The 27,318-nt window shown below is 37.0% G+C and overlaps 2 protein-coding genes across 4 annotated transcripts; both read left to right on the top strand.

Moving 5' to 3' along the window:
• Window positions 1-577: 577 nt before the first annotated feature.
• Window positions 578-22,348, top strand: LOC117788376 (transcription factor Sox-1b). Of its 3 annotated transcripts, XM_034627131.1 has the most exons (7): window positions 578-1,519; window positions 7,090-8,036; window positions 8,384-8,547; window positions 15,727-15,793; window positions 15,872-15,999; window positions 18,619-18,713; window positions 21,522-22,348. In XM_034627131.1, the coding sequence occupies exons 2-7, from the start codon at window positions 7,228-7,230 to the stop codon at window positions 22,167-22,169; spliced, it is 1,911 nt and encodes a 636-aa protein (XP_034483022.1). In that variant the 5' UTR covers window positions 578-1,519; window positions 7,090-7,227; the 3' UTR covers window positions 22,170-22,348. The 3 variants fall into 3 exon arrangements, with proteins under 3 accessions (XP_034483022.1, XP_034483027.1, XP_034483023.1); XM_034627132.1 differs by lacking the exon at window positions 578-1,519 and having other exon boundaries at window positions 7,072-8,036; XM_034627136.1 differs by lacking the exons at window positions 15,872-15,999; window positions 18,619-18,713; window positions 21,522-22,348 and having other exon boundaries at window positions 15,727-15,797.
• A 3,381-nt stretch (window positions 22,349-25,729) lies between these two features.
• LOC117788188 lies at window positions 25,730-27,172 on the top strand. Its single transcript, XM_034626864.1, has 3 exons — window positions 25,730-26,209; window positions 26,280-26,831; window positions 26,902-27,172. The coding sequence occupies exons 1-3, from the start codon at window positions 25,730-25,732 to the stop codon at window positions 26,989-26,991; spliced, it is 1,122 nt and encodes a 373-aa protein (XP_034482755.1). The 3' UTR covers window positions 26,992-27,172.
• The last annotated feature ends 146 nt before the right edge of the window (window positions 27,173-27,318 follow it).

A 27,318-nucleotide genomic window follows, 5' to 3' on the forward strand; every position in this document is an offset into this window, starting at 1 on the left:
TCTATCTCGCTCGCTCGCTTGCTTGTTCATTTGTTTTGTGCTCTCAGCTGAGCTGTGCTCTTTTTTCTTTTTAAGCGTCACATTTCTTTGCTGTTTTTTTCTTGGCCCAAGTGTCACCTGCACCTGGACGCTGACGCTCACGTTGACTGCGCTGCTCACACACACACACACACGTACATACATGTATATGCAAGCCTCTCTCATTTGCATGCATACAAAATTTTCTTGTGTTTCACATGTTACAAATTGTCATCAGAAAAAAATACTTATTAATCAACAACAAAATCAAACAAATAAACCAATAAAAAGCTGCTGCCAACCAGTTGTATGTGTGAGCGCGAATGTGTGTGTGTGTGTGTGAAGTGAGAGAGAAACCGACGCTGAGCGAATAACTAAAAGTTTGCATGGGTTGTGTGAGTGTGTGTGTTGTTTTTGTAGCTTTTGCTGCTGTCGCTGTTGGAGTCGCTGTCGCTGTCGCTGTCGGTGTCGCAGCAGCCAACCCCCCAAAAATATGACAAGTCCGTGCGACTCGTTCGTCTGTGGCTCGTGTGAGAGCGCGCGCCAAGTTTTTAGTTACGCGTCGGAACGTATCCGTTGAATAGCCGCCAAGCCAAAGGCAGCGCTTAGAAGTCGCAGCAGCAACAGCAGCAGCAGCAGCAGAAACAGCAGCCTCAGTCGCAGCAGCAGCAACAGCAGCAGCAGCAGCGACGGCCTTAGTTTTAATCCATAGTTAAATAATAATAGCAACAACAACAACAACAAGACCGGAAAAACGTTTGTGGCAATAAGCAAATTTGTTGTTTTGTCGTGTTGCAGTTGTCAGTTGCAAGTATTGCCCATTGCATCAAACTTGACGAAACGCTCAACCGACGGTTAAACTCACAATACATAACTGACCAACAACAACAATTCACTTTGTTCCAATACAGTGTTGTACAATCTCAGAAAACGGCTCAAAATCCAATTGGTATTACAAAAATCCATCACACAGCAAAACAAAATCAAATAAGAATTCAAATACAGAAAACGTGTTAATATTGCTCATAAAATCGTGAAATCTTGACCATAAGCTACTTATATCAATGTTTAACAACAACAAGCATCATTCCCAAGCCGAATGAGTGAATAAATAAATGAGAGAAGCGCTCAAAAATGCCATCATAAACAAATAAAGCAAATAAATAAACATAAACTAGTGATATCCCCAATATGTTTAATGTGTAAAACAAACAACGCAACAACAACAACTTCAGAAACAACTACAGATACAGATACAGATACACCATGTCAAGCAGCTCAGTTCAGTTAAGCTCATAAAGGTCGCTCGTAAACAAAAATTGTTTAACAAAATTATACAAAACTCAACAATTTATGGAATTTAAAAACAACAAATCGTCACAGCAGCCATAACCACAACCATATATCCCATAGTTATTAGGTATTACTTATAGGGAATATACATATATTTTGATTCTCATTGTGGCCCAGTAAATACAAAGGCAATGCAGCGCCATTCAAGGTAAGTTTAAAAGGAAGTTTAAAGAGCATTAATTCCAAATATTTTACATAAAGAAAGTTTTAGAATAAGTAGGTTCTATTACAGAGAAAAGAAAATGCTCGTAGTTGAAAGAGACAACTGAGAAGATAAATATCATATTAGAACTGCAATCTAGACAATTAATTACTGATAAGATGATTATTAATTTAATACATAACACTAGATTTTTAAAGAATCAAAAAAAAAAAAACATTTCTTTATAAACTAATGTTTAGTAAATCCATTAAAAAATCAGGTTGAATTAAAAAGTCTCTTTCACAAATAAATATAAATACCGAGTAATCATCTAAACGAAATAAAGTAATTTCCGAGCTTAATACTTTTGCTCTTAAAATAGTTTTTTTTCTTTGAGTTACCCATTTTAATTTTTGGATTATCATTATATTTATGCAGAATCATCATTGTCGGAATCTTTATGAGTTCGTTTCGCTCTTGTCAGTTTCTCTTTCTCTCTCTTAACAATTCTAACATCCTTCTCCCCCTTTTTGTGATCATTCATTTATTGTTTTTCTTTTGCTAAGAGGCTGTGGAATTTAAAAAGTAAAAAAGATCTCTATGAATTAAGCTTTTGAAAGCAAGCTCTATAAATATTTACTTAACTTTTATTATTTGCGCATTTTTTCTAAGAAATTTAAAGTAAAAATTTTAGATATTGGATTTATAATTAAAAATATGAGTAATCATCAAGGAATATATAAATGTATATATAATTTTTTGTCTTAAACAATTATGAATGAATTCTTTTCCTGCATGTATTTTTACACTAGAATTTCTTGCTCAACTGGTTCTTTTCTGAACTAAAATTCCTCAAGTAAAAAATTACTTGCAGAATTCTTTTCAGCAAAATAAACTAACAAACGATTTAGTGACGTGCCTCTTAATAAAATATCAAACTGTGGCACTAGGCACAACTGTGAAATGTCAAATACAATTGTGCAAATAGAGTTTTTTTTCTAGTTGTTGTTAACAAAATTCAAAACAATGCCGAATCTAAGTGTGTCTACAAATGAAATCCAAATAGAAAAACAAGTGTTCTTTTGAATGTTGGGCTGTACTTTGGATATCAACTATGAGTATATTCGCACAAGCCGAAAATAACATCAGAATAAAACTTGGAATTCTAATTAATACTCTATAGGGTTTTTGTGGTTGTCTTTTTATTTGGTCTCGAGGTTTGCCCTTGGCACGAACTTGACACTAAACCAAGAGATACATTTACGATGCGATTGTTGCGAGTGTGAAAGTTCTTAATTACAAACATTAGGGGGCCCCAGCGGCTTTAGGGCTACGGATCACAATCACAGCGTGTGCCCAAGAGACACTTTTCAATGGTTATGAAAAAGGGATTGGACTGAGACAGAGACAGATCAAGAAACAGAAACAGAGCCAAAGTCGGAGAGCATAAGTGGAAGCAGAACGATACATTTCAACACAAAGTGGAGACACTTAAAGCTCTACCTGTATTGAATTGAGTTTCTCGATTCACGATTCACAATTCACAATACTCGATTCTTGATTCTTGAGTCTTGAGTCTAGAGCCTAACTGCCACTCCAGAGAGTTGTAGCTGTAGCTGTAGCTGAATCTGAAGCCTCTGGGTCTCAGCATGTGGCTAAGCCGATCATAATTCTTGTTTGACACTGCAACAAACGGATGAACAAATGAACGAGAAGCCAGCAGAGTCGTCTGGGGACCCCAAACTGTCCAGCTCAACTGTTGATCAGTTGCATACTCTCTTCCCGCTTCCTCTCCCCACCCTTCGTATCGTCACGAAGTCGCAGTCATTCAGTCTGCAAGTCTCGCGGTCTGGCAACGACAACGGGTAGCCACTTACCAGTTGCTAGGTAACAACCGCAACGCCTTTTCTGTTCCAAATTGAAATGTGTTGATTGACTAGTAGACACCCTGTAGCAGAAATAATAATGTTGTAATATTTTACACTTTTAAAAATGTTACTTTAGGTATTTGATCACTCTTTTTTTTTAAATTATTATCAGTATATATATAAAATTCTTTGACCTGACTTGCTCTCTGACTGATCTTTGCACAAGCCGTAAGGCTGAAACTTTTACACAAAATAGATGAGAAAATTTTATCGTGCAATAAGACGGCGTTTTGCGAAATTCGAATTGCAAGGGGGTCAAATTCATATTATCGCGCTGGTCACAGTAAGAGTCACTCTAAGAGTTAGTTTCAGCTTCAGCATAGCACTCCTTTTGCTAACTAGCAGTACAGGGTATACAGATTTGCTCCCATGTCTAGCCGGGGGTAATTTACTCCTACTGCGTGGAAGAATCGGCCGCCGGAGATTTGCATAACAAAGCGAAACGCGTAGACGAAGGCAGCCGTTGCAATGATCATAAATAACTTGGCTGATATCTATTAACGCTTTTACTGGTGTTACTGGATTAACGCCCAAGCCAGAGAGACAGAGAGAGATGAGTAGAGAGAAAGTGAGAAAGAAAGCAGAGCACTTGATTGAAGTTGTTTGGGAACTGCGGATTAGAACCTAAAATAGCCCACGCTGTCTATATTGATGGATAATTTCTTGGCCAACAATTTGCCGTTAGTTGAGTGGGTAGGGTTGGGGCTATTCTGAGGGTTTTGGGCTAAGAATTTTGGGCTTTATCGCTGGTAGCATTTGCCGTTGATATTCACAGCAAATAAAAATATCTGGAGTGCAATTTGTGCACAGCTGGTGGTGCAACCGGTGCTGGTGGTTGCCTGTGGTGCACACCAGCAACACAGGCGTGCACCACTTTTGGCAGCAGCAGAAGCAGCAGCAGTTGCTGCCACAACTCCGCCCTCCTGCGTCGCTCCCCTTCTTGACAAACTTGACAACACTGAAATTTGTTTGCACTCCATAAAGATTACAAATATGCGTGTCCCTACAATCCTTTCCCCTCTCCACATTTTATTTACCCCTTCCTCTTCCTCATATCTTCAGCAGGTTGTTGTTTCTCTTTTAAATAAATTTCATGCTTAATACGCATGCCTGAGCAATTTTTACTTTAACACCAAGTGGATAATGCCCGGAAGCAGCCGCAGATGTCGCAGTTGTCGTAGGATACAAGATACAAGAGTTATGGACACGAAAGGGACAGGGACTGGCAAAGGATAACGGACAGTAAAGGATTAACACTGTCAAGCCCAAAGAATAATAACGGATATTACAGTTAAGATAAACGCACTGCGAATTGACCATAAAGTCTCTATCAATTGACCGCATGTTCCCTGGGAAAATTCTCAATGTTTGTAAACTAAATGAGTTTAAGTCTGAAAAGAATTTAAGATTTATGAATCTTACCAGTTCTTAAATATATATTTATTAGAACATATTAAAAACAAAATGATCGAAAATCGTATACATGAAATGCATTACTTTAAATGTCAGAGGTTTAAAATATAGTCAATGTTTAATGTGCAATTAATCAGAAAATCAAAACTTTAGCCAGAAATTAATGTGAACTTAAGGTTGCTTACATAGATAGATTATGATTTTTTAGACAAAATAAGCTCGATTTTTAGTTGAATTTGATCAAAAAACAATAAAAATAAACATAGGACCAAATTAATTGAATTTTTGGTAACATTTTCCTTAAGATAAACTATTTTGGTAAATATTAGAAAATTGTTAAAATTCAACTATTGAAACTAATTGAGAAATGGAACTTTAAACTTGAAATATATACTATAGTATACTTTTTAAAAAGCTACGTTTTACAAAAGCTAGAGAAACTAACAAGTAGAATCGGCATTTCTAACTATTCGAATATATACATTCATATTTCAATTATATAAATTCATTGTGCAGCATTTCAAATTTAATTGCTTGAAAGTTAGTAGTGGGAATGGAGACACACTCCTCATCTACACCCCTCTTCCACACCCCTCCTCCACAACCCTTTTCTACACACCCACACCTTTGCCCAAGTCATCCCATTGAGTAGAAGCTTCTTCTATGCAAATATGCAGTGCAGATGACACATTTGTTGAGCATTATGTAGACTAAAGAGCATAGCATATATGTTGATGACCATGGGGACTCCAAATCGAGTCTCAAATGTCTTTCGCACACCCAACTCCATTGTACTGCAAAATCGAAGTCGAAGAGTCGTCGTCATCCTTATTGGACCATTAAGCAAATTGAAAGCGTTTAGACGGACGCTGGCAACTGCAACTGCTTCTTGAGCCATAAAGCTGGGAACCCTTTTTGGCACAACAACATATGTGAGTGTGTGTGGTGTGTTGTGTATTTAACACATTAATGCGATGCGACCCACACTTGGGATGGGACATCAAGTGGACCACATAAATCCCGATTATAATGCACGCACATCTGAATTGAAAAGCAGAGAGTTTTGAAACCTATCAACGCCGACGATGACCTGACCTGACCTGACCGTATTTAAAAAAAAGTAGAAAACATATAATAACCAACTTGGGGTAAAAAGAAATGGTTTTCAAGTGCCCCGATGCATAATGAACAGGACGTTATGGATTTCATTCTGGACGACGTTGTGACGGCGTGTGCAGACCGTCCTTATAAGGGTTGACATTCGGCCAATACAATGGGCCTTAGAGAAAAAGGTTTCGAGTTCCAGTCTCGAGTTTCGAGTTGAGTTGAGTTGAGTTGAGGTGGCGACTGCCAGCCACCGTTAGCAAGTGGCCCTGGGGCAGGTCCATTGTTTTCTTAACAGCAGGATGGGGAGGGGATTGGATGTGGGGTATGGGGGACTGGGCGACAGGCGACACACTTTTAAGAGCTCAAATCAATTAGTTAATTGATTAACAAAAGCCCACAAGGCATAATTGAGCAAAAGGAGAAACGACTTTATAGGATTCTTCACAGACTTGTAAATTATTTGAAAACTTTCCAATTGAAAAACGAAGACAATATTTAAGAATAGCCGATTTTCAAAACTGTATACAATTTTTAATCAAAATTTTTTCCAATTTGGATACTATGAGAAAGTAAAATATAGACGGATAATAGATATCCTTATATAATATTTCTGGTAAGAGCAGAAGTCCTACACTCAGAAAACAATCCGGTCGAAACGGTCGAAAATCGTTACCAAAGAAATTCAAGATTTAAGAAATATTTAAAAAAAATAGAAGATTTGTCCAATTACCTAAGAGTATATACATTTTATAATTGATGTAGTGATACAGCAATATATAAAGCTTTTTTTAACTATTTATTAATATATTTAATGTCAACTAATAACAGTTGACTATAATTATAATAAAACTGTTAAAAATTAAAACTAAAATGATAAAAAAAAAAGTGAAAATTTTAAGGTATTTGTCTTTATTAAAAATACATTTTTGTTTAAAATTGTGCAGACAACAAATACAATACATTTTTTTCATATAATGCAATAGAAAAATAAATTTCAAAGGCGTAGAAGAATGTTTAATATTTTGTAGTGAAAAGAAGGTATTATTCAGAAGGGAAATAAGTTATATCTTTGAATTTACCCCTCTGCAAACCTTTGTCAAAGTCATCTCTATGATTTTTGCTCCACAGCTCAACTTGTGCTCTTCAAATCAGTATAACCACCGACACCGACACCTTTAGCACCACAGCAGCAGCAGCAGAAGAAACCACACAAATCCGGCCAGAAGCCACGAGAGCTTCAATTGCAATTGCAGCTCCATCTGTAAAATGATGGAACGTCTTTCGACACATCTGTCGCTCTCTGGATTATCGCTCGCACATCCTTTGCAGAGTCATTTGAGCTCGGTGAGCTCCAGCAGCGGCACACATCTTGGACAATTGATACAGCATCATCAGCAGCAGCAGCAGCAGCAACAGCAGCAACAACAGCAGCAACAACAACACGGTAGTGAACAGAGTCACAGTCACGGTCACAGTCACAGTCACCATAGCCAGCAATTGTCGCTGGGTCAGTTGGGGCAGCAACATCATCATCATCATCAGTGCAGCAGCAACAGCAGCGGCGGTTCACCCGGAGGCAACGGCAACAACAACGGCAGCAGCGCTTTGGGGTTGCATCCACATTTGCATCACTCGGCGGCAGCTGCAGCGGCAGCTCATCACCTGAGTTCACAGCACTCGCAACTGCATCAACATCATCAGGCGGCAGCAGCAGCGGCAGCAGCACAACAACAGCAACAACAGCAGCAGCAGCAACCACACTCCTCTGCCTCACATCACAGTCAGCCAACGGGATCGGGATCGAGTTCTCTACACGCTGCATCCCAATCACAGTCGCATCAGCCCCACAGCAACGGCATTGGCCAGCATCTAGGAGCTGGAGGAGGTGCCCATAGTCTAGCCAGCTCTAGTGCCAGCTCCAGTGCCCCAGTGCATCACACGTCCACGTCCAGCAGCACCAGCAGCGTCATGGCAGCCGCAGCCGCCGCTCATCTGCACCACAATTCACAGGCATCGCCCATCAGCAATCTGCACCAGAATATGGGCAGCCTCATGAACAGTGGCAGCAGCGCCAGGTGAGAAACCTTCTGGGCAGCACTGTTGTCTTTACGTGGGTTGAACCTATACACTGAAAAAAAAGACCAGCTTCTAATATCCAGAATATTCATTTTTAATATTTTGTTCCTTAAATTAGAACATTTTAAGACCATATTACTAATACTAAGAACTTTAATCCAATAAATCAAAGATCTTGATAACAAGAATAAAAATCTTAAATTGTTTGGAATGTATAAATATGTCCTATTTAATATGAAATAAATACATTTAATAATCTGGTAAATTATCAGTTTAGATATATTAGATATTTGTGTATGTAAAAGGTGATTTTAGAATTAATTTCATTTTATGATCTATTTCACAGCGATGTATTTTTTAGTCTGATGATACAGAACACAACGAAACGCCAGAATGAGGAGCACATAAAACGTCCGATGAATGCGTTTATGGTCTGGTCGCGTCTACAAAGACGCAAAATAGCACAGGATAATCCCAAAATGCACAATTCGGAAATATCCAAGAGGCTGGGTGAGTGCTTCTTTCCAAATATTAATCAAAACAAATGCTGCAATTCGGTTTGTTTTCTTCCCTTTTGAAATATCAAGAGCAAGCTCAGCTGGTAACCAACTTGTTACCAGATTGCGCATTATTCTCACACATATATTTTGTTGTGATATAATAAGCTACAATAGGTACAATCCGTGGCTTTCCATAAGTACTTGGGTATGTTTGTAATCTGAAAACAATGAACGAAATCTCACACAAAACTAAATTAAGAGGCGGCACACGACCTGCCAATCTACGCTCGCGCCCACTCTCTCCCCTCTCTCACTCCCTGTTCGTGTCGCTCTCAGTTATGCAAGTTAAACTAATCAACGTAATACCACCCCATCTCTAAAGTCGATTTGGAAGAATGACAAACCAAAAACACGCTCTCATCGCAACTGTCAAAACTGACAAGCGGCTGTCAAACAATTGCAGGAAGATGCCAGATCTTTGCCAAGGAAGCTGTGTTGATTATGCTTGTCGAGAAGGGTTGCCACCCCCGCCCAATTTCAACCAATTTCAGTTTCAGCTGAATATTTTTGGGTCTGTTACTTGCCACATCATCGCCGCCTGCCACATTGTCTCGCCGCTTAACTAGTTGCAAAGTTAAGTAGTTTATTTCTGCTGGGGCGTTAGCTAATCCCGAGCACAAAACCGTCGCTGCTTTCTTATCGGTCTTTTCTGTCTGGGTTCTGGGGATTCAGGGATTCAGGGATTCATTTTTCGGAGTTTGCAACTCGCATCAAATTCAATTTCAATCACACACGCAGCTCGAAAGTGGCACGTGGCAAGTGACAGCCGAGATCTTTTAGCATAACAATGCAGCCAAAAAGGCGCTGCTTTACCTTTGGCCAACTCATGCATATTCGATGAGTTCAGTTCTCAGCAGAAGCAGCAGCAGCTTCTTCTTCTTCTTGCCACTAATCAGCCCTGAAAATGCTGTCATAACAGTGATAACAATAAGCCCATCGATAACACTAACTGAAAAACTTTTGCCACACACTTACACACACACTCACAGTTTTGGGGCAGCCATTTGCAATTTCTGCAATTTTTTAATAAAACTCGACTCTCTCATTCCCTGTCTCCATTCTCCATTTCCAGCACTTGTGAAATGACTTTTTCTTCTCTCTTTTATTTTTGCATTCTTCGCATTTTACCTTTGTTTAAGCAAAAACAATGCAAATTAAACGCGACTCACTTGCAATGCAGTTGAGCGCAACAACAACAAAAACAAAAGGCAAACTCATTGCTGCACTTGAACATTGCCAGTGGGCGTGGCACAGCGGGAAGGCACACTCAAATTAACACATATAATCGACTAGAAGATACCGTGTAAGCTGAACTTACGAATATTTAAGTTCCAAGAGAATAATTATTTAATTTTTTGTATAAATTGCCAAACAATTGAAGTTTAAATAGCTAAAAATTGAATTACAGTTTGTCAAAGCTTATAAAATAGAAATTAGTATCAAACACTTTTTTAACAATAAAAGGAACAAAAAAAGGAAAAGGGAACAACAAAAAATTAATGAATTACAAAAAAAAAATAAAAATAAAAACCAAATGTCGAAATCCAAATAATGTTTCAGATCAAGGACATTGATCAATAATTTCAGAATATTTCTTTTAATATTAAAAGAAATGACATGAGAGAAAGAATAAGTTTTTTTTTTTGTTATTTATAGAGATTTTGATATATAAATTTAAGCATTTATGAAGACTTACTCTGACCTAACCCATATGACAGGGTATGACCAGGCAATGAGGGTTGCTACAGCCAAATGGCGATTAAATTTTTTTATACAGCCATTAAAGAGGATTTCTTAATCAGGCAATGGGCCCCGTTTCTCAGACTCTTCTCTCTCAAAAGCAGCCAAAGTTCAAGTAGCAAACCGAACCAATATATGAAAATCGATGCGCAACAACAACAATAGGCTAAACACAATATTCACTCCACAACAAACTTCAGTTTCGAAGTATTCATTTTGTTTGTGGGTTGAATTTTACATTTAGGAAGGCGCGAGCTTTTGTTCGCTTTTCATTTCACCTTTTTCTGTTGCTGTTGTTGTTGTTTTTGTTGGATTTTGGCAAATCCATTATGTCAATTGACAGTTCTGTGTAATATTTGCTGTCAGTTGCAGCTTTTGTTGAGTTCTTTTTTTTTGAGGACGAAAAAGACTTCAGTTTCCCTTGTGCTCAACTCTATAGAATCAGAGAGTGGGACACAAGGAGCTGGTTCTAAAAGTAGGGTAACACGCTTAAAATAACAAGGAAATCGAAAAGAAATATGCTCAAGCTTACACTCTTTTGTAAATGACAGTTTGCAGCAATTGAATTTAGATTGAAGATGTTTTAAAGTATATTTTAATGCTTTAATATGTTTACAAATATGATTCTATGATACAAATTATCGTAAAAAACGCTATTTCCTTTCAAAATACTTCATTAGGTTGTTTTTAAAGCTTTTTAACATTTTAAATATAAATTTACTACTCTTACCAAAAAATATACTTTTTTCCAAGCCTAAATAATTTATCAGACGCTTGGATTTAAGTTAAAAGTTACAACAATCAAGTGGGAAATATGCTGAAATAAACCATTAACCATTTGCCACATTGAAACAAATGACAAAGTTTTGCACTTGAAAAGTTGCTCTGGCATTCAATTAAATGAATAAAACGAAAAAATGAAATAAAATGAAATATAGAAGGCTCATTATGAAAAATTGCGCTGAGAAAAGGAACAAACAAAAAAAAACTGTGGCATCAACAAAGGCGCCACAAAAAATGGCGGCGCGAAAGCTACTTTTCACACACACACAGGCACAGACACAAGCACTCACATACCGAGAGAGAGAGGGAGAGTGTAACGGTAACTGGCGACTGGCAACTGTGAAGAGCTCTTCAGACGCTGCCGTCGCCGTCGGCGTTGCCATTTATTTTATTATGCAAAACAAAAGGCAAACAAAAACAACAAAAAATAAAATAAAATATAGAAAAAAGAGGAGAAGAGGAGTGAAGAGAGAGAATTTGTTATAGAAAACAATTTTGTAGCGCGCGAGCTTAATTGAAATTGTAACTGTCATTAATTACTGTCTGGAAATTTGAATTAACAACAAAGCAAACAATAGGCGACAACAACAATAACAACAATTACAAACAACAGCAACAACAGCAAAATGGCATTCGTCTGTATTTTTTTGCTTTTCGAAAATAATTGAAAAACCTGTCGAATCGGCAATCGAGCGCCTTTGGTTTGTTGTTGCTCTTATTATTCTTTCTTTTTTTTAATCAAGGATTTGTGTGTTCGCCCAGCTCCTGCGGGAATATTAAATAATGTTAAACACAGCCCCACGAGTAATGGACGAACTGACTAACTGACAGACTGACTGACTGACGGCTGCTGAACAATGGAAAAGACTTCGACATCGACTTCGAGTTCGATTCGATTGCGACTTTGCACAAAAGGTCGAGCTCTCAAGCCTTTTACCCAAAACCTCCACCCTCCCATGAAGATGCTGTTGTTGCACAATAAAGCGCAAACAATTGATTAGTTTGCAATTGGGGGAAAATGTAAGCAAGCTTTTTCCCCCTTTTTCTCAAGGGGTTGACGCTGGCAACTCGTAGATCGACCTGGCAATTGACAGGTGTGTGTTTGTGTGTGTGTGTGTGTGTGTCTGATGTGCCAAGAATTATCTGCGGGGGAGTTGAGTCCGCTTTTAATTACAGCACGCTCAATCAGCTAAAGCAAACAAAAAAATTAAATAATTATTAAAACCTATTAATACTCAGGTACGAAATAATTTTAAAGGAAGTCGCTGAGTGAAACTTATTTACAGAATTTGTAAAACAGAAATACTAATTTAACATATATAAATTGAGCTGCATTACAGTAACATTCTTACTCTCTGTTGGTTAACATTATTTTAACAGACGTTGCCAGACTGATCGCTTGCAGATTTCTAGAGAATGAATAAACAGAATGTAATAAGTTTAAAATCTTTTTAAGAGATAAAGAACTTAATTCATGAAACAACTAAAAATAAATTGAAATTAAAATTTAAAAATAAATAAATAAGTAAAATTCTGAAAATAAATGATCTATTAATTTTTAGGACTAAGATAACAAAAATAACTTCATTACGAATGATTCCAAATCTCAAAGGATCTCTAGAGAGAAAGAAGAGCATCTAATTTGGGGGTAAACAGTTGAAATATGTCTCTGTCTCTCTTAATCTCTCTCTCTCACACATATTTTTCCCTTTCTGGTCAAGTTATGAGTTCAGCTCGAGTGTCTGGCGGCCACCGAGGGCTAAATAGAACCCAAAGAATCCCAAGAACAAATACCATAATCCGTTTTAAGTAGCCCAATTGTGGGGATGTGTGAATGTGAACTACAGTTTGAGAAGTATCCCAAAAGCGAGCTGAGGCCAAGTTGGATTTGATGGAATACGTCAGTCGCCATGTTCAGGCCAATTGTGAACTGTGTGAACTACAAACTGCAACTGGAGCCGACTTTAGTTCAATATTTGCTTTGTGGTTAGCAGACAGTTGAACATTTTCCTGGTCTGCGAGTCGGGAAAAACTTGTTAATTATGCTTGAGGCCAGAGGCACTTTTGTGTGTGGCACAACTTGCAACTGACAGTTGCAACTTGGTCTTATACGAGCACTCTTGTACTTGTACTTGTATTTGTTGTTTTTCATATCAATTATTAAGCTGGCTTGTCCACTCAAACAACTGAAATGGGGAAAAGGGGAAAGGGTCTGACGCCAGACACTGTCAATTGTCATCCTTTTGTGGCACGTCAACTCAGCAGTTTGCCCTCCTTAGTTTATTCAACTGAACAACTTGTAGATACTTCCCCACACACAAATACACTTCCTCTTGCTCTCTCTCTGTCTGTCTCTATCTTCATCTAACTGTCCGTTCGTCTTGTTTATTATTATGTGAATTGTCCCCCAGCTATTATATATAGAGCTATAGTCTATAAGGTGTCGTAGCCAGGAGCTGAGTTGCGCATTTGATGGCCACTTGCCACTTGCCACTTGGACGGCCTGTCAATGTATCTATAAATTAGTATTTTAGCAGCAGCTGCCAGTTAAGACCAGCTACTTACATTATGAGTGGGTCTCCAACTTACCAGTTATTGTGGTGGGCGTTTTTTGTTGTGGGCGTGCCACTTGTCTAGTCTTTGGGGCACAATTGTGCTTTTGTTTGGCATTTATTGTTATAGTTTTTGTCAGTGCATTGTGTGTATGTTGTGTGTGTGTGGGTGTGTGTTTTGGCCTGACATTCGTTTCTTTCGAGGCCCTGTCAATGTCCTGGTTGCTGCTGTTAGCTTGTCATTAGTATTGTGACCCACTATTGTTGTTGCATTGTCCCATAACAATGCAATTTGTGTGTTCCCTTTGTACATCTCGACAGACACTCAAAATTACACGTTATAGCTAATTAGTGAGTACCCCAAAGACCCTTGGGTATTTTTTCTACATCCACAAATAATTTACTTGCAATATGTTATAATTTATTAGATAACACTAAAGAATTAGCTCAACAAATAGATTAATGACTATGGCAATAAGAATGTTAAGCTAAGAAATAAGTTTTAATTGTTACTTGAAAATCTTTAAAATAATAAATTTATTTAAAAAAACAAAACAAGAATTTTTTATATATTTATTAAAGCTATTCTTGATAGAAGAGCCCTGTAAAGCTCAAAATAAGAGCAAAAAGTTATCATCTTGTAGCTCTAAAAATTCTTAAACATTTTAAAAATTAATTATTAAAACAAGTCAGACTTAACAGAGCATTCCCTCTCTCTTAAACGCCGATTAAGACTGAGCAATTAGAACAAATAAATCAAATAACTTTATCGTTTAATGTTAAATAATAGTAACAAATTATGATCTGTCTTTTAAATCGATAAATCTTAAAACTACAGGTCTCTAAATTAAAAAAAATTATTGTTCATAATCTAAAATAAGATTATTTATTATTATTTTCTTTTATTTGGGAGAACAATCTTAAATAAATATTAATAAGCTTTAAGTAATAGATTTCTTTGTGGCCCTTAACAAATATTAAATCTAGCACAGCAAATTTTCAAATAAGTATTAATTAATTCAGATGGCTCCTTTTACTTATCTCAATCAATTTTCTCTCATATCTCACTCTCTTCTTCACCGTTCCGTTAATAACTGATACAGCTTAGAACAGCATTTCAACATTTATAGACTCATTTGGGGCAAATAAGTGAAGGGCTCTTTGTGGCAACAACTCCTCCGTTCCCGCTCTTTATGTCATTTGTCCCTCTTGTGAGGAGCATTTCAGGCTTTATCAGCAGCCTTGTGACACATGTCATTATAACATTTTACATTAACTTAAAAACATTTGCAATTTCTGTGTACACAATGAGAGAAGACCCCACACAAGCTGCCACTTGCCACTTATGAGTGTGTGGCACGTGCATATGCCATGTACATTGTATATTGTACATACATACATCCGTGCAACACAAATACACAAATATGTATCATGTTGAGTAGACAGAGACAGGAAGTCGGGACAAAAGCACGCCCCCAAATGGGCTCAAACCACCTGCTGGTTTTGGGCCATTATCGTGCAAGGACTCGGCCAAGTCCTTGCTCTGAGACGGGTTGCAGGGAGTGAGTGGTGAGTGGTGAGCCAAGCTGACTGAACTGACAAACAGGCAACGAGACAACAACAAATGACAATGCCAAAACTGGCAACAATGGTGGCCAAATAGACAAGGACAGACTGGCAATTGAGAGAGGGAGAGAAGGAGAGAGAGAGAGAGAGAGTATAAGAGAAGGAGATGAAGACAGAGATAGAGAGCTACGCAAAAGGAAGAGATGACAACAACATTGTTTGGTATTTGGTATCCTTCTTGTTAGTGCAGACAAAACAAGTTTATACTGCTTCTATGTATGTGTTTGTGTGTGTTTGTGGCTGTTAGGAAATTATGTTTATGTGTGTCCAATTCTGTGGCAGGTTGCCATGAGTGCGTCTCTCATTGTGTTGCCACATTGAGTACAACAGCCTCAAGTGCCCCAACCTAAAAGTATCTAATGGATTAACGACTTCTCTCACATTTAATATCTGACAACTGAAACTTGTCTCGTTTATCTCGATTGCAGGTGCCGAATGGAAGCTACTCACCGAAGAAGAGAAACGTCCCTTTATCGATGAGGCCAAACGTTTGCGGTAAGTTCTATTTGTGTCCTTTTTTCCCTCCTTAAACATAGTACACTCCCCTCGACTGCACTTCTTGTATCTGTACAGCGCCATGCACATGAAGGAGCATCCCGATTACAAGTATCGACCCAGACGCAAACCCAAGGCTCTCAGACGTGATGGCTATCCATATCCCATGCCATATCCATCGGTGCCAGTGGAGGCGTTAAGAGCAGGTAGGCAACATTATTAACTTTAAAACTGTAAGGAAACAATTAAAGAAAGAAAATTGTATTATTAGTTATTGTATTATTTAGAAAAAAAAGCTATGAAATCGATAGAATTTATGCATAAAGTAGCGAAGAGAATCTGAATAATAGCAACAGAATGATTAATTAAAAATTATAATCCTTAAAGAAACTAAAGACTTCCTAAATACAAAATATTCATATTAAGAAAATAAATTTGAAAAAATTAGTACAGTAACTGAATAAAGGGTTTCTTTGCAGATTTGTATTAAATAATATAATTATTCTATTATTGTGGGCTAGACTAGAGAAAAATTTATACGAGTATCTTTTTATTCATTAAAATAGGACAGTAAAAATTTAAAGAATTAGTGAGGCTAAGTAACCTTAAAGTTAGTTTATTTAATATGGATTATCAACTAGAAACTGGTGAATAAACCCTTTTCAAATTTTAGTTTTCACTGTCTTGAAATAAACTAAAAATCTGTAGACAAAAATTTATTTATACAAGTTTCTTAACAGTTTCTTATTTAAGTCGCAGTATTTAAGAAAAAACAACAACAATCACAATAAATTAGAGTAAAAACAATCAAAAAATAGTAAAACTATGCAAAGTAAGCAGCTAGCTTTATGAGCTCCACATAAGACAAATGCAAATGTGGCACGAAATGTGGCATGGTAGGTTGCCCCACTTAGAAACAGAAACCAAAAACAGGAAGTGGAACAAGAACGGGAATAAGCAAAGAAGTGAATGAAAATATGACAAACTATCCGCACACTCGACTGGTTGACTGGTTGTTGCTTTGTTTATGACACTCCCAAGCGAGGGGAGGTTGATGGCTTGTGGGTGGGTGGCAACTAAAAGGGAAGAACCACCCAACCAGCCGTTCGCATGTCCTGACAAACTGTGAAGTCATCATCCTGGCTTAACAACTCATTCAAATGACAGCACAGACAGACAGACAGACAGACAGACATACAGACAGACATAAAGAAGGACCCACAGCAAAGCATAAGTTACCATTCATGATTTCCCAAACCCCCCCTTGCCTGTCCCCTCTCGCACCCAGGGGGTGGCACTTTCACATAGTTCTCTCTGTATAGTTTTGAGATTGAGCTGGAGGTTTTAAATTAGCATTTGTCACGTTTTTTGTCTTTTTCTTTCTTCTGCTTTCTCTCCTTTCTCTTCTACTATTTTTTGGCTAAATTTAACGCTAGTTTCTTGGGTTTCTGATGTGGCTGCAAATTTGTGCGTTGGCGGTTAAGGTTTAAGGATCAGTGGCCCACAGGGTCGAAAGGACAAAGCCAACCATGTTGATGATTTATGCGCTACGGAAATGATAATAAAAATGCTAGGAAATGCGTAATAAATAAAACGAATTAGTCCTTAGCCTGCATGGACTTGCGCTTCAATGCACGCAGCACAATGTTAACATGGCTTAGAGTGAAAGAGATGGGGATAGCTGTTCCGGGTTAGAAGATGACAGCACTACGGGCAACTGTAGCATGCAACAGCCTTTAATTATAGAATAGTAAATTAAACTCAATATCTGCTCAGAATTGAGTGAAAAGGAGTAGAGATATAGAATTGTAGATAAAGATTATGGCTTTAAAATAGAAGTAAAATATAAAAAACTACAGAATTTATAAAGTATGAAAATTGAATAAAGTCAAATAAATAAGATCAGGAACACTACTTAACAAAAAAAATTTTTTTTAAATAAAAAGATTTTATATTAATCAAAATATCTACCAAGAAAATATTTGAAAATTAATTAAATAAAAGAATAACATAAATTTGTATTGTTAGGACTCATTAAAGTTTAAACAGCGAATAAAGCAAAAATTTACAGATGAAAATATATGCAAAAAAAAATTAATATGCTTTTCAGACTTGATAAGCAGCTAAATCTCTAATGCCGAAAACCACAAAAGTTTTATTTGTATTTCGGATTTTATTGTTAATTTGCTGAAAGAAAAGAGAAACAGCTACCAGTTAAAGTTACAAGTTTTGGGGTAGTACCTAATCCGCTATTATGTGGATTAACAATAGAGATGATGCCATCTCGAGATGTCGCTACTTGAGATGGTATTTTTTTAAGCCGTCTTTCAACTTGTTGTTGTCTAAGCAATTTTAATTGCCACAGCATCGAATAGTATAAACAATAAAATGAAAGAAACGTAATCGTAATCGTAATCGTTATTTCAATAACTCTTTCAATAAGCGGCGCTTGTAATTATCGAAATGCCGTTTACAAGAGGTCTGAGAGGGTTAAGAGGGTTAAGAGGTACAGCTGGACGACTACCGTTTAGGGCAATTGGTAGTAACTGCTGCTGCTGTTGGCTATCTATCAGATACAAACTCCAACACTCTACTCAAGCTGAAATAGCTGATTCAGCGCACAATTATAGAGTAAAGAGAGGGAGAAGTTTAAAGATAGAAGCCGAAAGAGTTAAACGCACAAAGGGACGCAAAATATTTCGAGTGGCAATTATTTGAAGCACATACAGACCCCAAAACCATTGTCATAATTATTATAAACTTATTTCTTAACATCGTTTTATATTTCATATTTTTTGTTGTTATGAACCTTCTTTCACTTGCAGGCATCTCGCCGGGTTACTTTGCCCCCGGACCCACAGCGGCCGCCTATCATCTGGGCAGCCATCTCACGCAGACATCGACGCCAAGCTCAACGCAGGTGAGTAACAGTTACCATACCAAACTCAACTCTGAACGGTAGCGAACCCATACCGAACTCAGGTCTCTGTGAACGGTTCCTGAACGGTAGCGAGTCCAATTATTATTGAACGGTTGGGTCAGAGGAGTCTCCTTAATAACATAATTACACACACCCCGAGCAGACGCCCACTTTAAAAGGCGGAAAACATGCCAGGCCATGACTAAGCGTAACGCTTCCTCATCGATATTGTTGCAGTGTGATCCTGGCCCAGTTAAGCAAACTGACATGTCATGCTAAGGATTTGGCCACAAACTTGTCATTACACATTTAGTCCTTTTCCGAGATCCCCTCGCGGCGATAACAAGTTCTCCTCCCCAAGCAAAAACAAACACCTCAGACAGGTGCTACACCCTAACCAGAATTAAAACGAAGTACCCTCCTCTGCAGCCAGCTGCGAGGCGTCAAAACCAAAAAAAAAATATAAAAAAAAACAAACATACAAAAATTGGCAATTATAACTTAAAACTGGACAAGGTGGGCGTGTCCAGTGCCGCCCTTTTGGAGCCCCGTTTTGAGTTCCTCTTGCAGTCTTTGGTTTATTAACAACCCATTAAAAGTCATGACTGTGGTCTTGGCATTGTTGAACTTGACTCTCTTGGCTAAAGCCTATTTGAGTCTGTGATTGATGTCTGTGGCTGCGTGTTGCGGGTGTTGAAAGCCCTGGCATTAACTCGCTTCTCGCTTCTTCACATTTGGGTTAATAATATGCCTCGGCACTCGGAGCTGACCATAATAATAGACCAAGTTAACAGGCAGCCAACGTGAGCGTTACTCAAATTGAAATCTCTATAGGAAAATTGCATTGTGGGCGGAATAGAAGTCGGCGTTTATGATTCCACCAACTCTGCTCCTCCTTTTCCCTGCTGGCCTAAGAAACTTACCGTAGAGAGAATCATAATCAAAGAAATTCCATTTGCTTAAAGGTTTTGAAAAAGAATTTACAAAGGACTTGCGATATGTTTATTTGGTAGTTTTTAAAAAGAGTTTAATGGTTACCGGAGAACAACAAGAAGAAGCACACCTTAATAGTGATCTCATATTGGTAATACTGTTAGTATATGTAAATCAAGTGATCTACAATAACATTTACAACAACAAATTCTTTTGGTGCTATTAAATTTATTAAAATGGGCGGCAAATAACGGAAAGAGCTGGATGAGTCAAGTGAGCTATATACTACGCTCCATCCCTGGTAGATTAAATATGTCTTAATTACAATCTTTGCTTTAAAGGACTTAAAATTAATTTTTTTTTAGATTATTATATTATTAAAATGCTTAAGAAATCCAAATAAAAAGAAGTCAGAGAGTATAGCTAAGTAGTCAAGACATCAGGGTTCGAACGAAGTTGCCTAGACCATACCTTTATCGTTAACTTCAAAAGTATCACTCTATTTTCACCACATTTTCGGCAATTCTTTCCCAATTAAGTAATTACAAAGAAGCCTAAAAAGTAGCTTGTTTACACAGCTGAAAGAGAATTTTAGCGACATTTTTACCACCTGCCCAGGTCGGCACAGACCTGTTCCAGACCTCAGATGATCCCTAAAAACCACTCGTAACCAAAGAGCTAAATCAATTAACTGTTGAAATAATAATATAATTGTGAGGAAAAGGGGAAGGCTAACTCAACCGAAAGCCAAACATAAACTCCGCTTAAATCGCTGTGCATCAAAATATTTACCAATCCACACTAATTCCCAATTGGGCGCAAATCAAATCAAATCAAATTGTAATCCAAAACGCTTTCGGGCCAAAAACATATACACACACACTTCGACAGTGTCTGTTGGCGCTGAGGTTTTTGTGGATGATGATGATGATGATGACGATGTGTTAACAACATAATTATAGCCCTGAGCAAAGTGCTCTGTGAAAGGGGGAGCAACCCCTCGAAAGAAAGCAACCACTCAAAACAAAACGGATATGAAGCAAAAACAACCCCTAACTTCCATATAAACTGAATTTCAGTCCTCGTCCCAATCCCAATGCCAGTTCTTTCTGAACCCATTCGTAAACCCTGCCAACTGGTGTCGCAATGAAAAACGTATTGCAAATCAAATAAAATTAAACTGAGACGCGTCGAGATGTTAAAGAGGAGGAGAACTTTTCCCCTGCTATTCTGTGGGGTTGTGTTCATATTGCATCCACAATTAGTTGGTCAAATAAAGCCACAAAAGTGTTAAGCAATTTGCACTAATCAAGGGTTTCCACACCCACTGTCAAGTTCAGTTTGCTACAGTTAAAATAATCTTGGAAGGGGAACTTTGTTCACCTTTAAGCTACCCATAATTTAAATAGTTGAACTGAAGAAATGATATTTCCAAGAGTAACTACATATATATTTTATTAAGAAACTTAAAAATTAAAAATATATTCTAGAATGAGCTCTTCAATTACAGCTCTCGAATGTTGTTCTGCCTGTATCAGATTTTATTTATATTTACGATCAAATCTCTTCTGTTATCTGTATTTGGACACAACATAACTCAATTGGGGTTAAGATAGAGAACAAAGTATCCATACTTAGGGTAATTCCAATTCGAGACCTAAAAAAGGTTTTAGTTTCAGAATAAAATATAGGGAAGCAGGACCATATCAATATAATAGAAGATAAATTCATAAATTAAAAACATGTTTAATTTATAAACAAACTTAAGTGTTTTTCTTAATACCAAGTAATTCTCTAGTGGGTTTTAAATTTCACTTTACATTAAGAAAGGATTCATATGCAGAAAATTTTAAAATAATATGATGCACCTTCCAGGCCTCACTTTCCGGACAGATGGATAAGTTTGCTGCTCTGGAGCGCAGTTCGTATCTGAGCAATGCAGCAGCTGCAGCGGCGGGAAGTCAGGCGAGTGCTTATAGCGCCTATTTGGATCCCAGTGTGCTGACCAAGGCGTACTTCGACTCCAAGATGTATCAGGATCGTGCCAACTATGCCTTTGATATCTCCAAAATCTATGGCGCCCAGCAGCACGCGGCGGCGCATCATCAGCAGCAGCAACAACAACAACAACAGCAGCAGCAACAACAACAGCAGCAACAACAGCAGCTGCTCATGGCCAGCAGTGGAGCAGCAGCAGGAGGAGGAGGAGGAGGAGGAAGTGCGGGTGGCAGCTCCCACAACAACAACAGCAGCAGCGGGCTGGATGATCGCGATGCCACGCCCCAGCTGGACGCGGGCGGAGGAGTTGAAGCCAAGCCGCATCTGCACTCGCCCAGCGATGTCGGATTGGATTATGCCCATCAATATGCCCAACAATATGGCGGACAGTTGGCGGCCAGTGCTGCTGCTGGCGTCGGCGTCGGTGTGGGTGTGGGTGTTGGTGTTGGTGGCGGTGGTGCAGCTGGTGGCGGTGGTGCTGGTGGCGCCACTGATTTTCGCCGACCGCTGACGGTCATCTTCTGACCACCATCGTCCAATGGTAGCGAGGAGTTAAACTTGTCTATGACTTAGGAAATGCGAGATTAAAGTTAAATGTAGCCAACTTTACAATTAAGCCTCGAGTTGTAAACTAATCATAAGCTTTGTTAAATCGAAGAGCAGCTGCAGCAGTGCGGGAGAAGTGCAAAGAGGAGCAGGAGGAGAATCACGAGAGGATCATGGGAGAATCACGAGAGACTCACGAGAGAACAACGAGCGGTGCAATTTTTTTATGTTTTAAACGCTGAACGAAGTGCATAGCATAAATTTAAATGTATTTAAATTCTACATATATACAACAACAACAACAACACAAACAACAACAAACACAGCAAAATACAACAAAACAAAACAAAAACAAAAATGCAAAAATAAAATGCGTATTGTCATAATCCGTAAATTGTTGAGAACACACACATAAAGAAGGGGTTGCGGGTGCTTACATTTCATTCTCCTACAAACTCATCAAACTGCCCTCGAACAGAAAATGGTCTATCTTTCTTTTAATTGCCCTCAATTTAATTTTTAATTAATTGCAAGCAAGTGGCTGGTTAAAGTACAGGGTATGAGGGGTAGCTCTGCTCTGCGGGGGTTGCTGAAGTTGACAAAAGTCAAGGAGGCGCAAAACATTAAACGCTTCCTAATTAAGGCAACTTCCTGTCGCAGAGTCCTTCTGGCCAATCACGTTGGCAAACATACGCGAAATGCGGTTTCGTTTGCTCAAGCAGCGGCAACAACTCAAAGAAATTACCGTTAGCCACTAATTAGTGCGAATCAAGGTGCAGAAAGGTGCAAAAATCTCGACAAATTTAATTAATTTTACGCCGTTTTGAGCGCCTGCCGCAATTAGCGGTTTTATGGCCGAAGGGGAAGGTAATACTTACTGTAGGCGTGTCCACAGCGTAAGAAAATCAAAGTTAAATCGAATTCGCTTTTAGAGAAGGAGAGAGGTCTGAAAAGCATCCGAAAAATAGCTGAGCTTGCGATGCAACTTAGCTAAATAAAAACTAGCCAAGTTTCTCACCGGCCGAGACTGAGTCAGCACAGCTGATTTATAAGTGCTGCCAACTGGTTTTAACTGTCATTGTACTTAAAAAAAATAGGTACATTTCCGAAAAAAGGTATTTTGAATTCTTGTACCTTTTTGCCAAATTTTAAATTTCTAGCTAGAATTTTTTTAATTTTTGCGGAGTTTTTGTTAGAATTTTCTCGATTTTTTTTATGTATTTTTTATCTTAAATTAAATTTTCAAAATTTTCTCCCCCAAAGGCTCGACGATTTTTTTAAAAATACTTTCTTCAATTTTATTTAATTTCGAATTTTATATTTTCATTAATTTTAATAATAAATATTGAGTTTTTTGAATTTTTAAATTTGTAACCGAACACCGCCATCTAGGGGTTAAGTTTAGCTATTAAACCAAAGCCGGTTTTACAGAAATTCCTAAAATGTGTGCAGAAATTTTATTAAGTATTTGGATTTAATTAAATTTAACTTGGCTACCTAGCTTCATAAAAAATTCACCTTTATTCAACCAAATTTCGATTTAAAAACTGTCATCAAATTGCTAATTTATTGCCAAACACAAATTGCACGTCTTTTTCTGATATTAAGACATAGACAGTTAAAACACAGATGGTGCATCTTATTTATCAGTGTAACTGTGCTGTTGTATTTCACTCTACATAGGTGGCGCCAGCTTGAAACGGTTACTCTTAGTCATTAGACGGTGAATGGTCAGCACTTCTTGTGAGGCTTAAAGCGGTTGAAGGAATCTTTAGTCAACTTATGGGCAGCACTGTTTATGCAGTATGCCTTAAGCGACATCTATAGTAAAGCATTTATTTCCTGAATAGTTTTAAAATTAAATAAAAAATAAACCAACAGAATGAAATAATAATTAAAACAAAAATAACTGAATTGGGCTTGTGTAATGTTTAGAAAATAAATAAATAAGAATACACGTAAGCATCATAGTTGTGTGTTTTTTGCGGTAACTTAGCAATCAATATATAATTTATACAATCTTTATAAGCTTCAACTTTAGTTTCTTTCCATTTAGTGTGAGCTTTGCTCTTGTTAAGTAAGCAACGTAATTTTGAGCAGAAATGGAATATTTAAACATCGTTGACTTGGACATATATGTCTTAGATCGTATATTTAGGGAATTAGACGAACTGGAAGATCAACTGAATCTGGCTGAGGCTCATCCAAATCTACGCGAAGCATTTGTGTGTCTCAATCGTCGTCGGTTCAATTTTTTCAATTGTGAATTGTACGAATATAAACATGTTCATTTTGTTCTACAACATTTCGGCAGAAATATGTTAGCTTTACATGCTGATAGCACGGCAAGATCTGTTGAAATGCTAGAGCTGGCTGAAGTATATTGTCCCCACTTGGAGAAGATAACAGTTCTTCTTTTTCGCGACAATTTAAATCTAATTGAAAGAATCCTAATCCAACTCAAAACACTTAAGGAAATTGAACTAATACGCCGGGGTTATTATTTTCCTATATCTGAATTGACAGAACGTCTGCAATCATTCCCACATACAGTAGGTAAAATTAAATACATATGTTTTCCTTTGGGCCGTTGATCAAGCTTTTATTAATAACAGAGGTACCAAACGAATTGTTTTGGTTTCGGACATTTAGGTCTAAGATATTCGTCGAAAACATAAAATTCTTAAGATAAGAAAACAGATTTGGGTTTTAAGAATATTTCATATAAGTCAAAGTTTTTGATTTAAGAATAAATGTTCTTATTATAAAAATAAATGTTCTTATAATTTAAGTCTAAAAATATATAAAAATTAATATTAATTTTTAAATTTATAATTTTTTATTGTTTTTTCTTTTTTGATTTGGATTAAATTAAACTAAACTTAGTTACAAAATATCTTCTCCTTAGGTAGAACAACATTTCAATACTCATAAGAAATTCACCTTTCCTTTGCCTAATTTCGATTTAAACATTATTATTAAATTGTTAATTTTTTGCAGATTTTGAGACACAGATGGCGACAGCTTTACTGTCTTTTCAGTTAGTACACAGATAGCGCTTTGCTTATCTGAACAATAAACTTCAATAAACTCACGCTGAGAGCGCAACTCTGCTGCTATATTTCTCTACATAGGTGGCGCCAGCTTGAAACGGTAACCGTTTTAGTCTTAGTAATTAGACGGTTAATGGTCAGCACTTCTTGTAAGGCTTAAAGCGGTTGAAGGAATCTTTAGTCAACTTATGGGCAGCACTCTTTATGCAGTATGCCTTAAGCAACATCTATAGTTAAGCATTTACTTCCTTGATAGTTTTAAAATTAGTTTTAAAAAAAACCAACAGAATGAAGTGATTATGTGGACAAAAAAACCTGAAATTGATTTGTGTAATTCTTAAAATAAATTATAATAATATAATATACATCATAATTGTAGTGGTTTTTACAATCTTTGTTTTGTACAATCTTTATAAACTTCAACTTTATTTTACATTCAGTAGGAGTTTTGCTCTTGTTAAGTGTGCAACGTAATTTTAAGCAGAAATGGAAAACCTGAGCATCGTTGACTTGAACATATATGTCTTAGACTTTATATATAAGGAATTAGACGAATTGAGAGATCAACTGAATCTGGCTGCAGTTCATCCAAATCTAAGCGAAGCATTTGCATATCACAGTCGTGATCGTTTCAATTGTTTTTATTGTGAATGCTACGAATATAGATATATTCATTTCATTCTACAACATTGCGGCAGAAATGTGTTAGCTCTACATGCTTATGATCCAAAAAAGTCTCTTGAAATGATGCAATTGGCACAACAGTATTGTCCTTACTTGGAGAATATAACAGTTTTTATTCCTCGCGACAATTTAAATCAAATTGAAGGAATCCTAATCAAACTCAAAAGTCTTAAAGAAATTGAAATTATACACCGGTATTACTTTTCCAATACACGTGTCATGTATGAATTGAAAGAACGTTTGCAATCATTCCCACATATACGTACAATTAAACTGAGCAATGTAATAATGACTTTCAACATAAAAGGTATAATTTCTATATTTTTAATACTTACAAAGATTTTATTTTCAGACCTGTCGCCATGGGCCGTTGAACCGAACTGATATTAAAAATAGGGCTCGCAAGCGAAAAATGGTCTTAGAAATGGAAAACCTGAGCATCGTTGACTTGAACATATATGCCTTAGACCTTATATATAAGGAATTAGACGAATTGAGAGATCAACTGAATCTGGCTGCAGTTCATCCAAATCTAAGCGAAGCATTTGCATATCACAGTCGTGATCGTTTCAATTGTTTTTATTGTGAATGCTACGAATATAGATATATTCCTTTCATTCTACAACATTGCGGCAGAAATGTGTTAGCTCTACATGCTTATGATCCAAAAAAGTCTCTTGAAATAATGCAATTGGCACAACAGTATTGTCCTTACTTGGAGAATATAACAGTTTTTATTCCTCGCGACAATTTAAATCAAATTGAAGGAATCCTCATCAAACTCAAAAGTCTTAAAGAAATTGAAATTATACACCGGTATTACTTTTCCAATACACGTGTCATACATGAATTGAAAGAACGTTTGCAATCATTCCCACATATACGTACAATTAAACTGAGCAATGTAATAATGACTTTCAACATAAAAGGTATAATTTCTATATTTTTAATACTTACAAAGATTTTATTTTCAGACCTGTCGCCATGGGCCGTTGAACCGAACTGATATTAAAAATAGGGATCGCAAGCGAAAAATGGTCTTATTTCAAGAACAAAATATTTAAGATGAATGTATTTGATTTTAGAAGTTTGTCTTTTTTTCAGTTTAGCTTAAAAAATATATCTGTTTGATTGATTCAATAACTTTTGTAAATTAGTAGTTATTCGTATGTATGTAATTATATCATCTGTATTTGTTTCAGTAGCTGTATCATTATTTTGTGATTAAGCACGATAATGTATAATTACCCCATATGTATATTGTATTTGACCACTGAATATAATTATATAAATAAAAACAAGGTGATTTCAGTTTATTTAAATTTTATAAATAAAAGTAAGAAACAATGGTTAAAGTATTATTAAATATTTATTTTAATCAAAATGTATTA

Source organism: Drosophila innubila (genome assembly GCF_004354385.1).
Source record: "Drosophila innubila isolate TH190305 chromosome 3L unlocalized genomic scaffold, UK_Dinn_1.0 0_D_3L, whole genome shotgun sequence".
In the NCBI taxonomy this organism is placed as follows: Eukaryota; Metazoa; Arthropoda; class Insecta; order Diptera; family Drosophilidae; genus Drosophila; species Drosophila innubila.

Bases quoted from the DNA above. Each gene is read 5' to 3' on its own strand.
- LOC117788188 (XM_034626864.1), top strand. From the start codon at position 25,730: ATGGAAAACCTGAGCATCGTTGACTTGAACATATATGTCTTAGACTTT. The intron at 26,210-26,279 runs GTAATAATGACT...TTTTATTTTCAG, and splicing joins GTACAATTAAACTGAGCAAT to ACCTGTCGCCATGGGCCGTT. The intron at 26,832-26,901 runs GTAATAATGACT...TTTTATTTTCAG, and splicing joins GTACAATTAAACTGAGCAAT to ACCTGTCGCCATGGGCCGTT.
- LOC117788376 (XM_034627131.1), top strand. From the start codon at position 7,228: ATGATGGAACGTCTTTCGACACATCTGTCGCTCTCTGGATTATCGCTC. The intron at 8,037-8,383 runs GTGAGAAACCTT...TCTATTTCACAG, and splicing joins AACAGTGGCAGCAGCGCCAG to CGATGTATTTTTTAGTCTGA. The intron at 16,000-18,618 runs GTAGGCAACATT...TTTCACTTGCAG, and splicing joins AGTGGAGGCGTTAAGAGCAG to GCATCTCGCCGGGTTACTTT.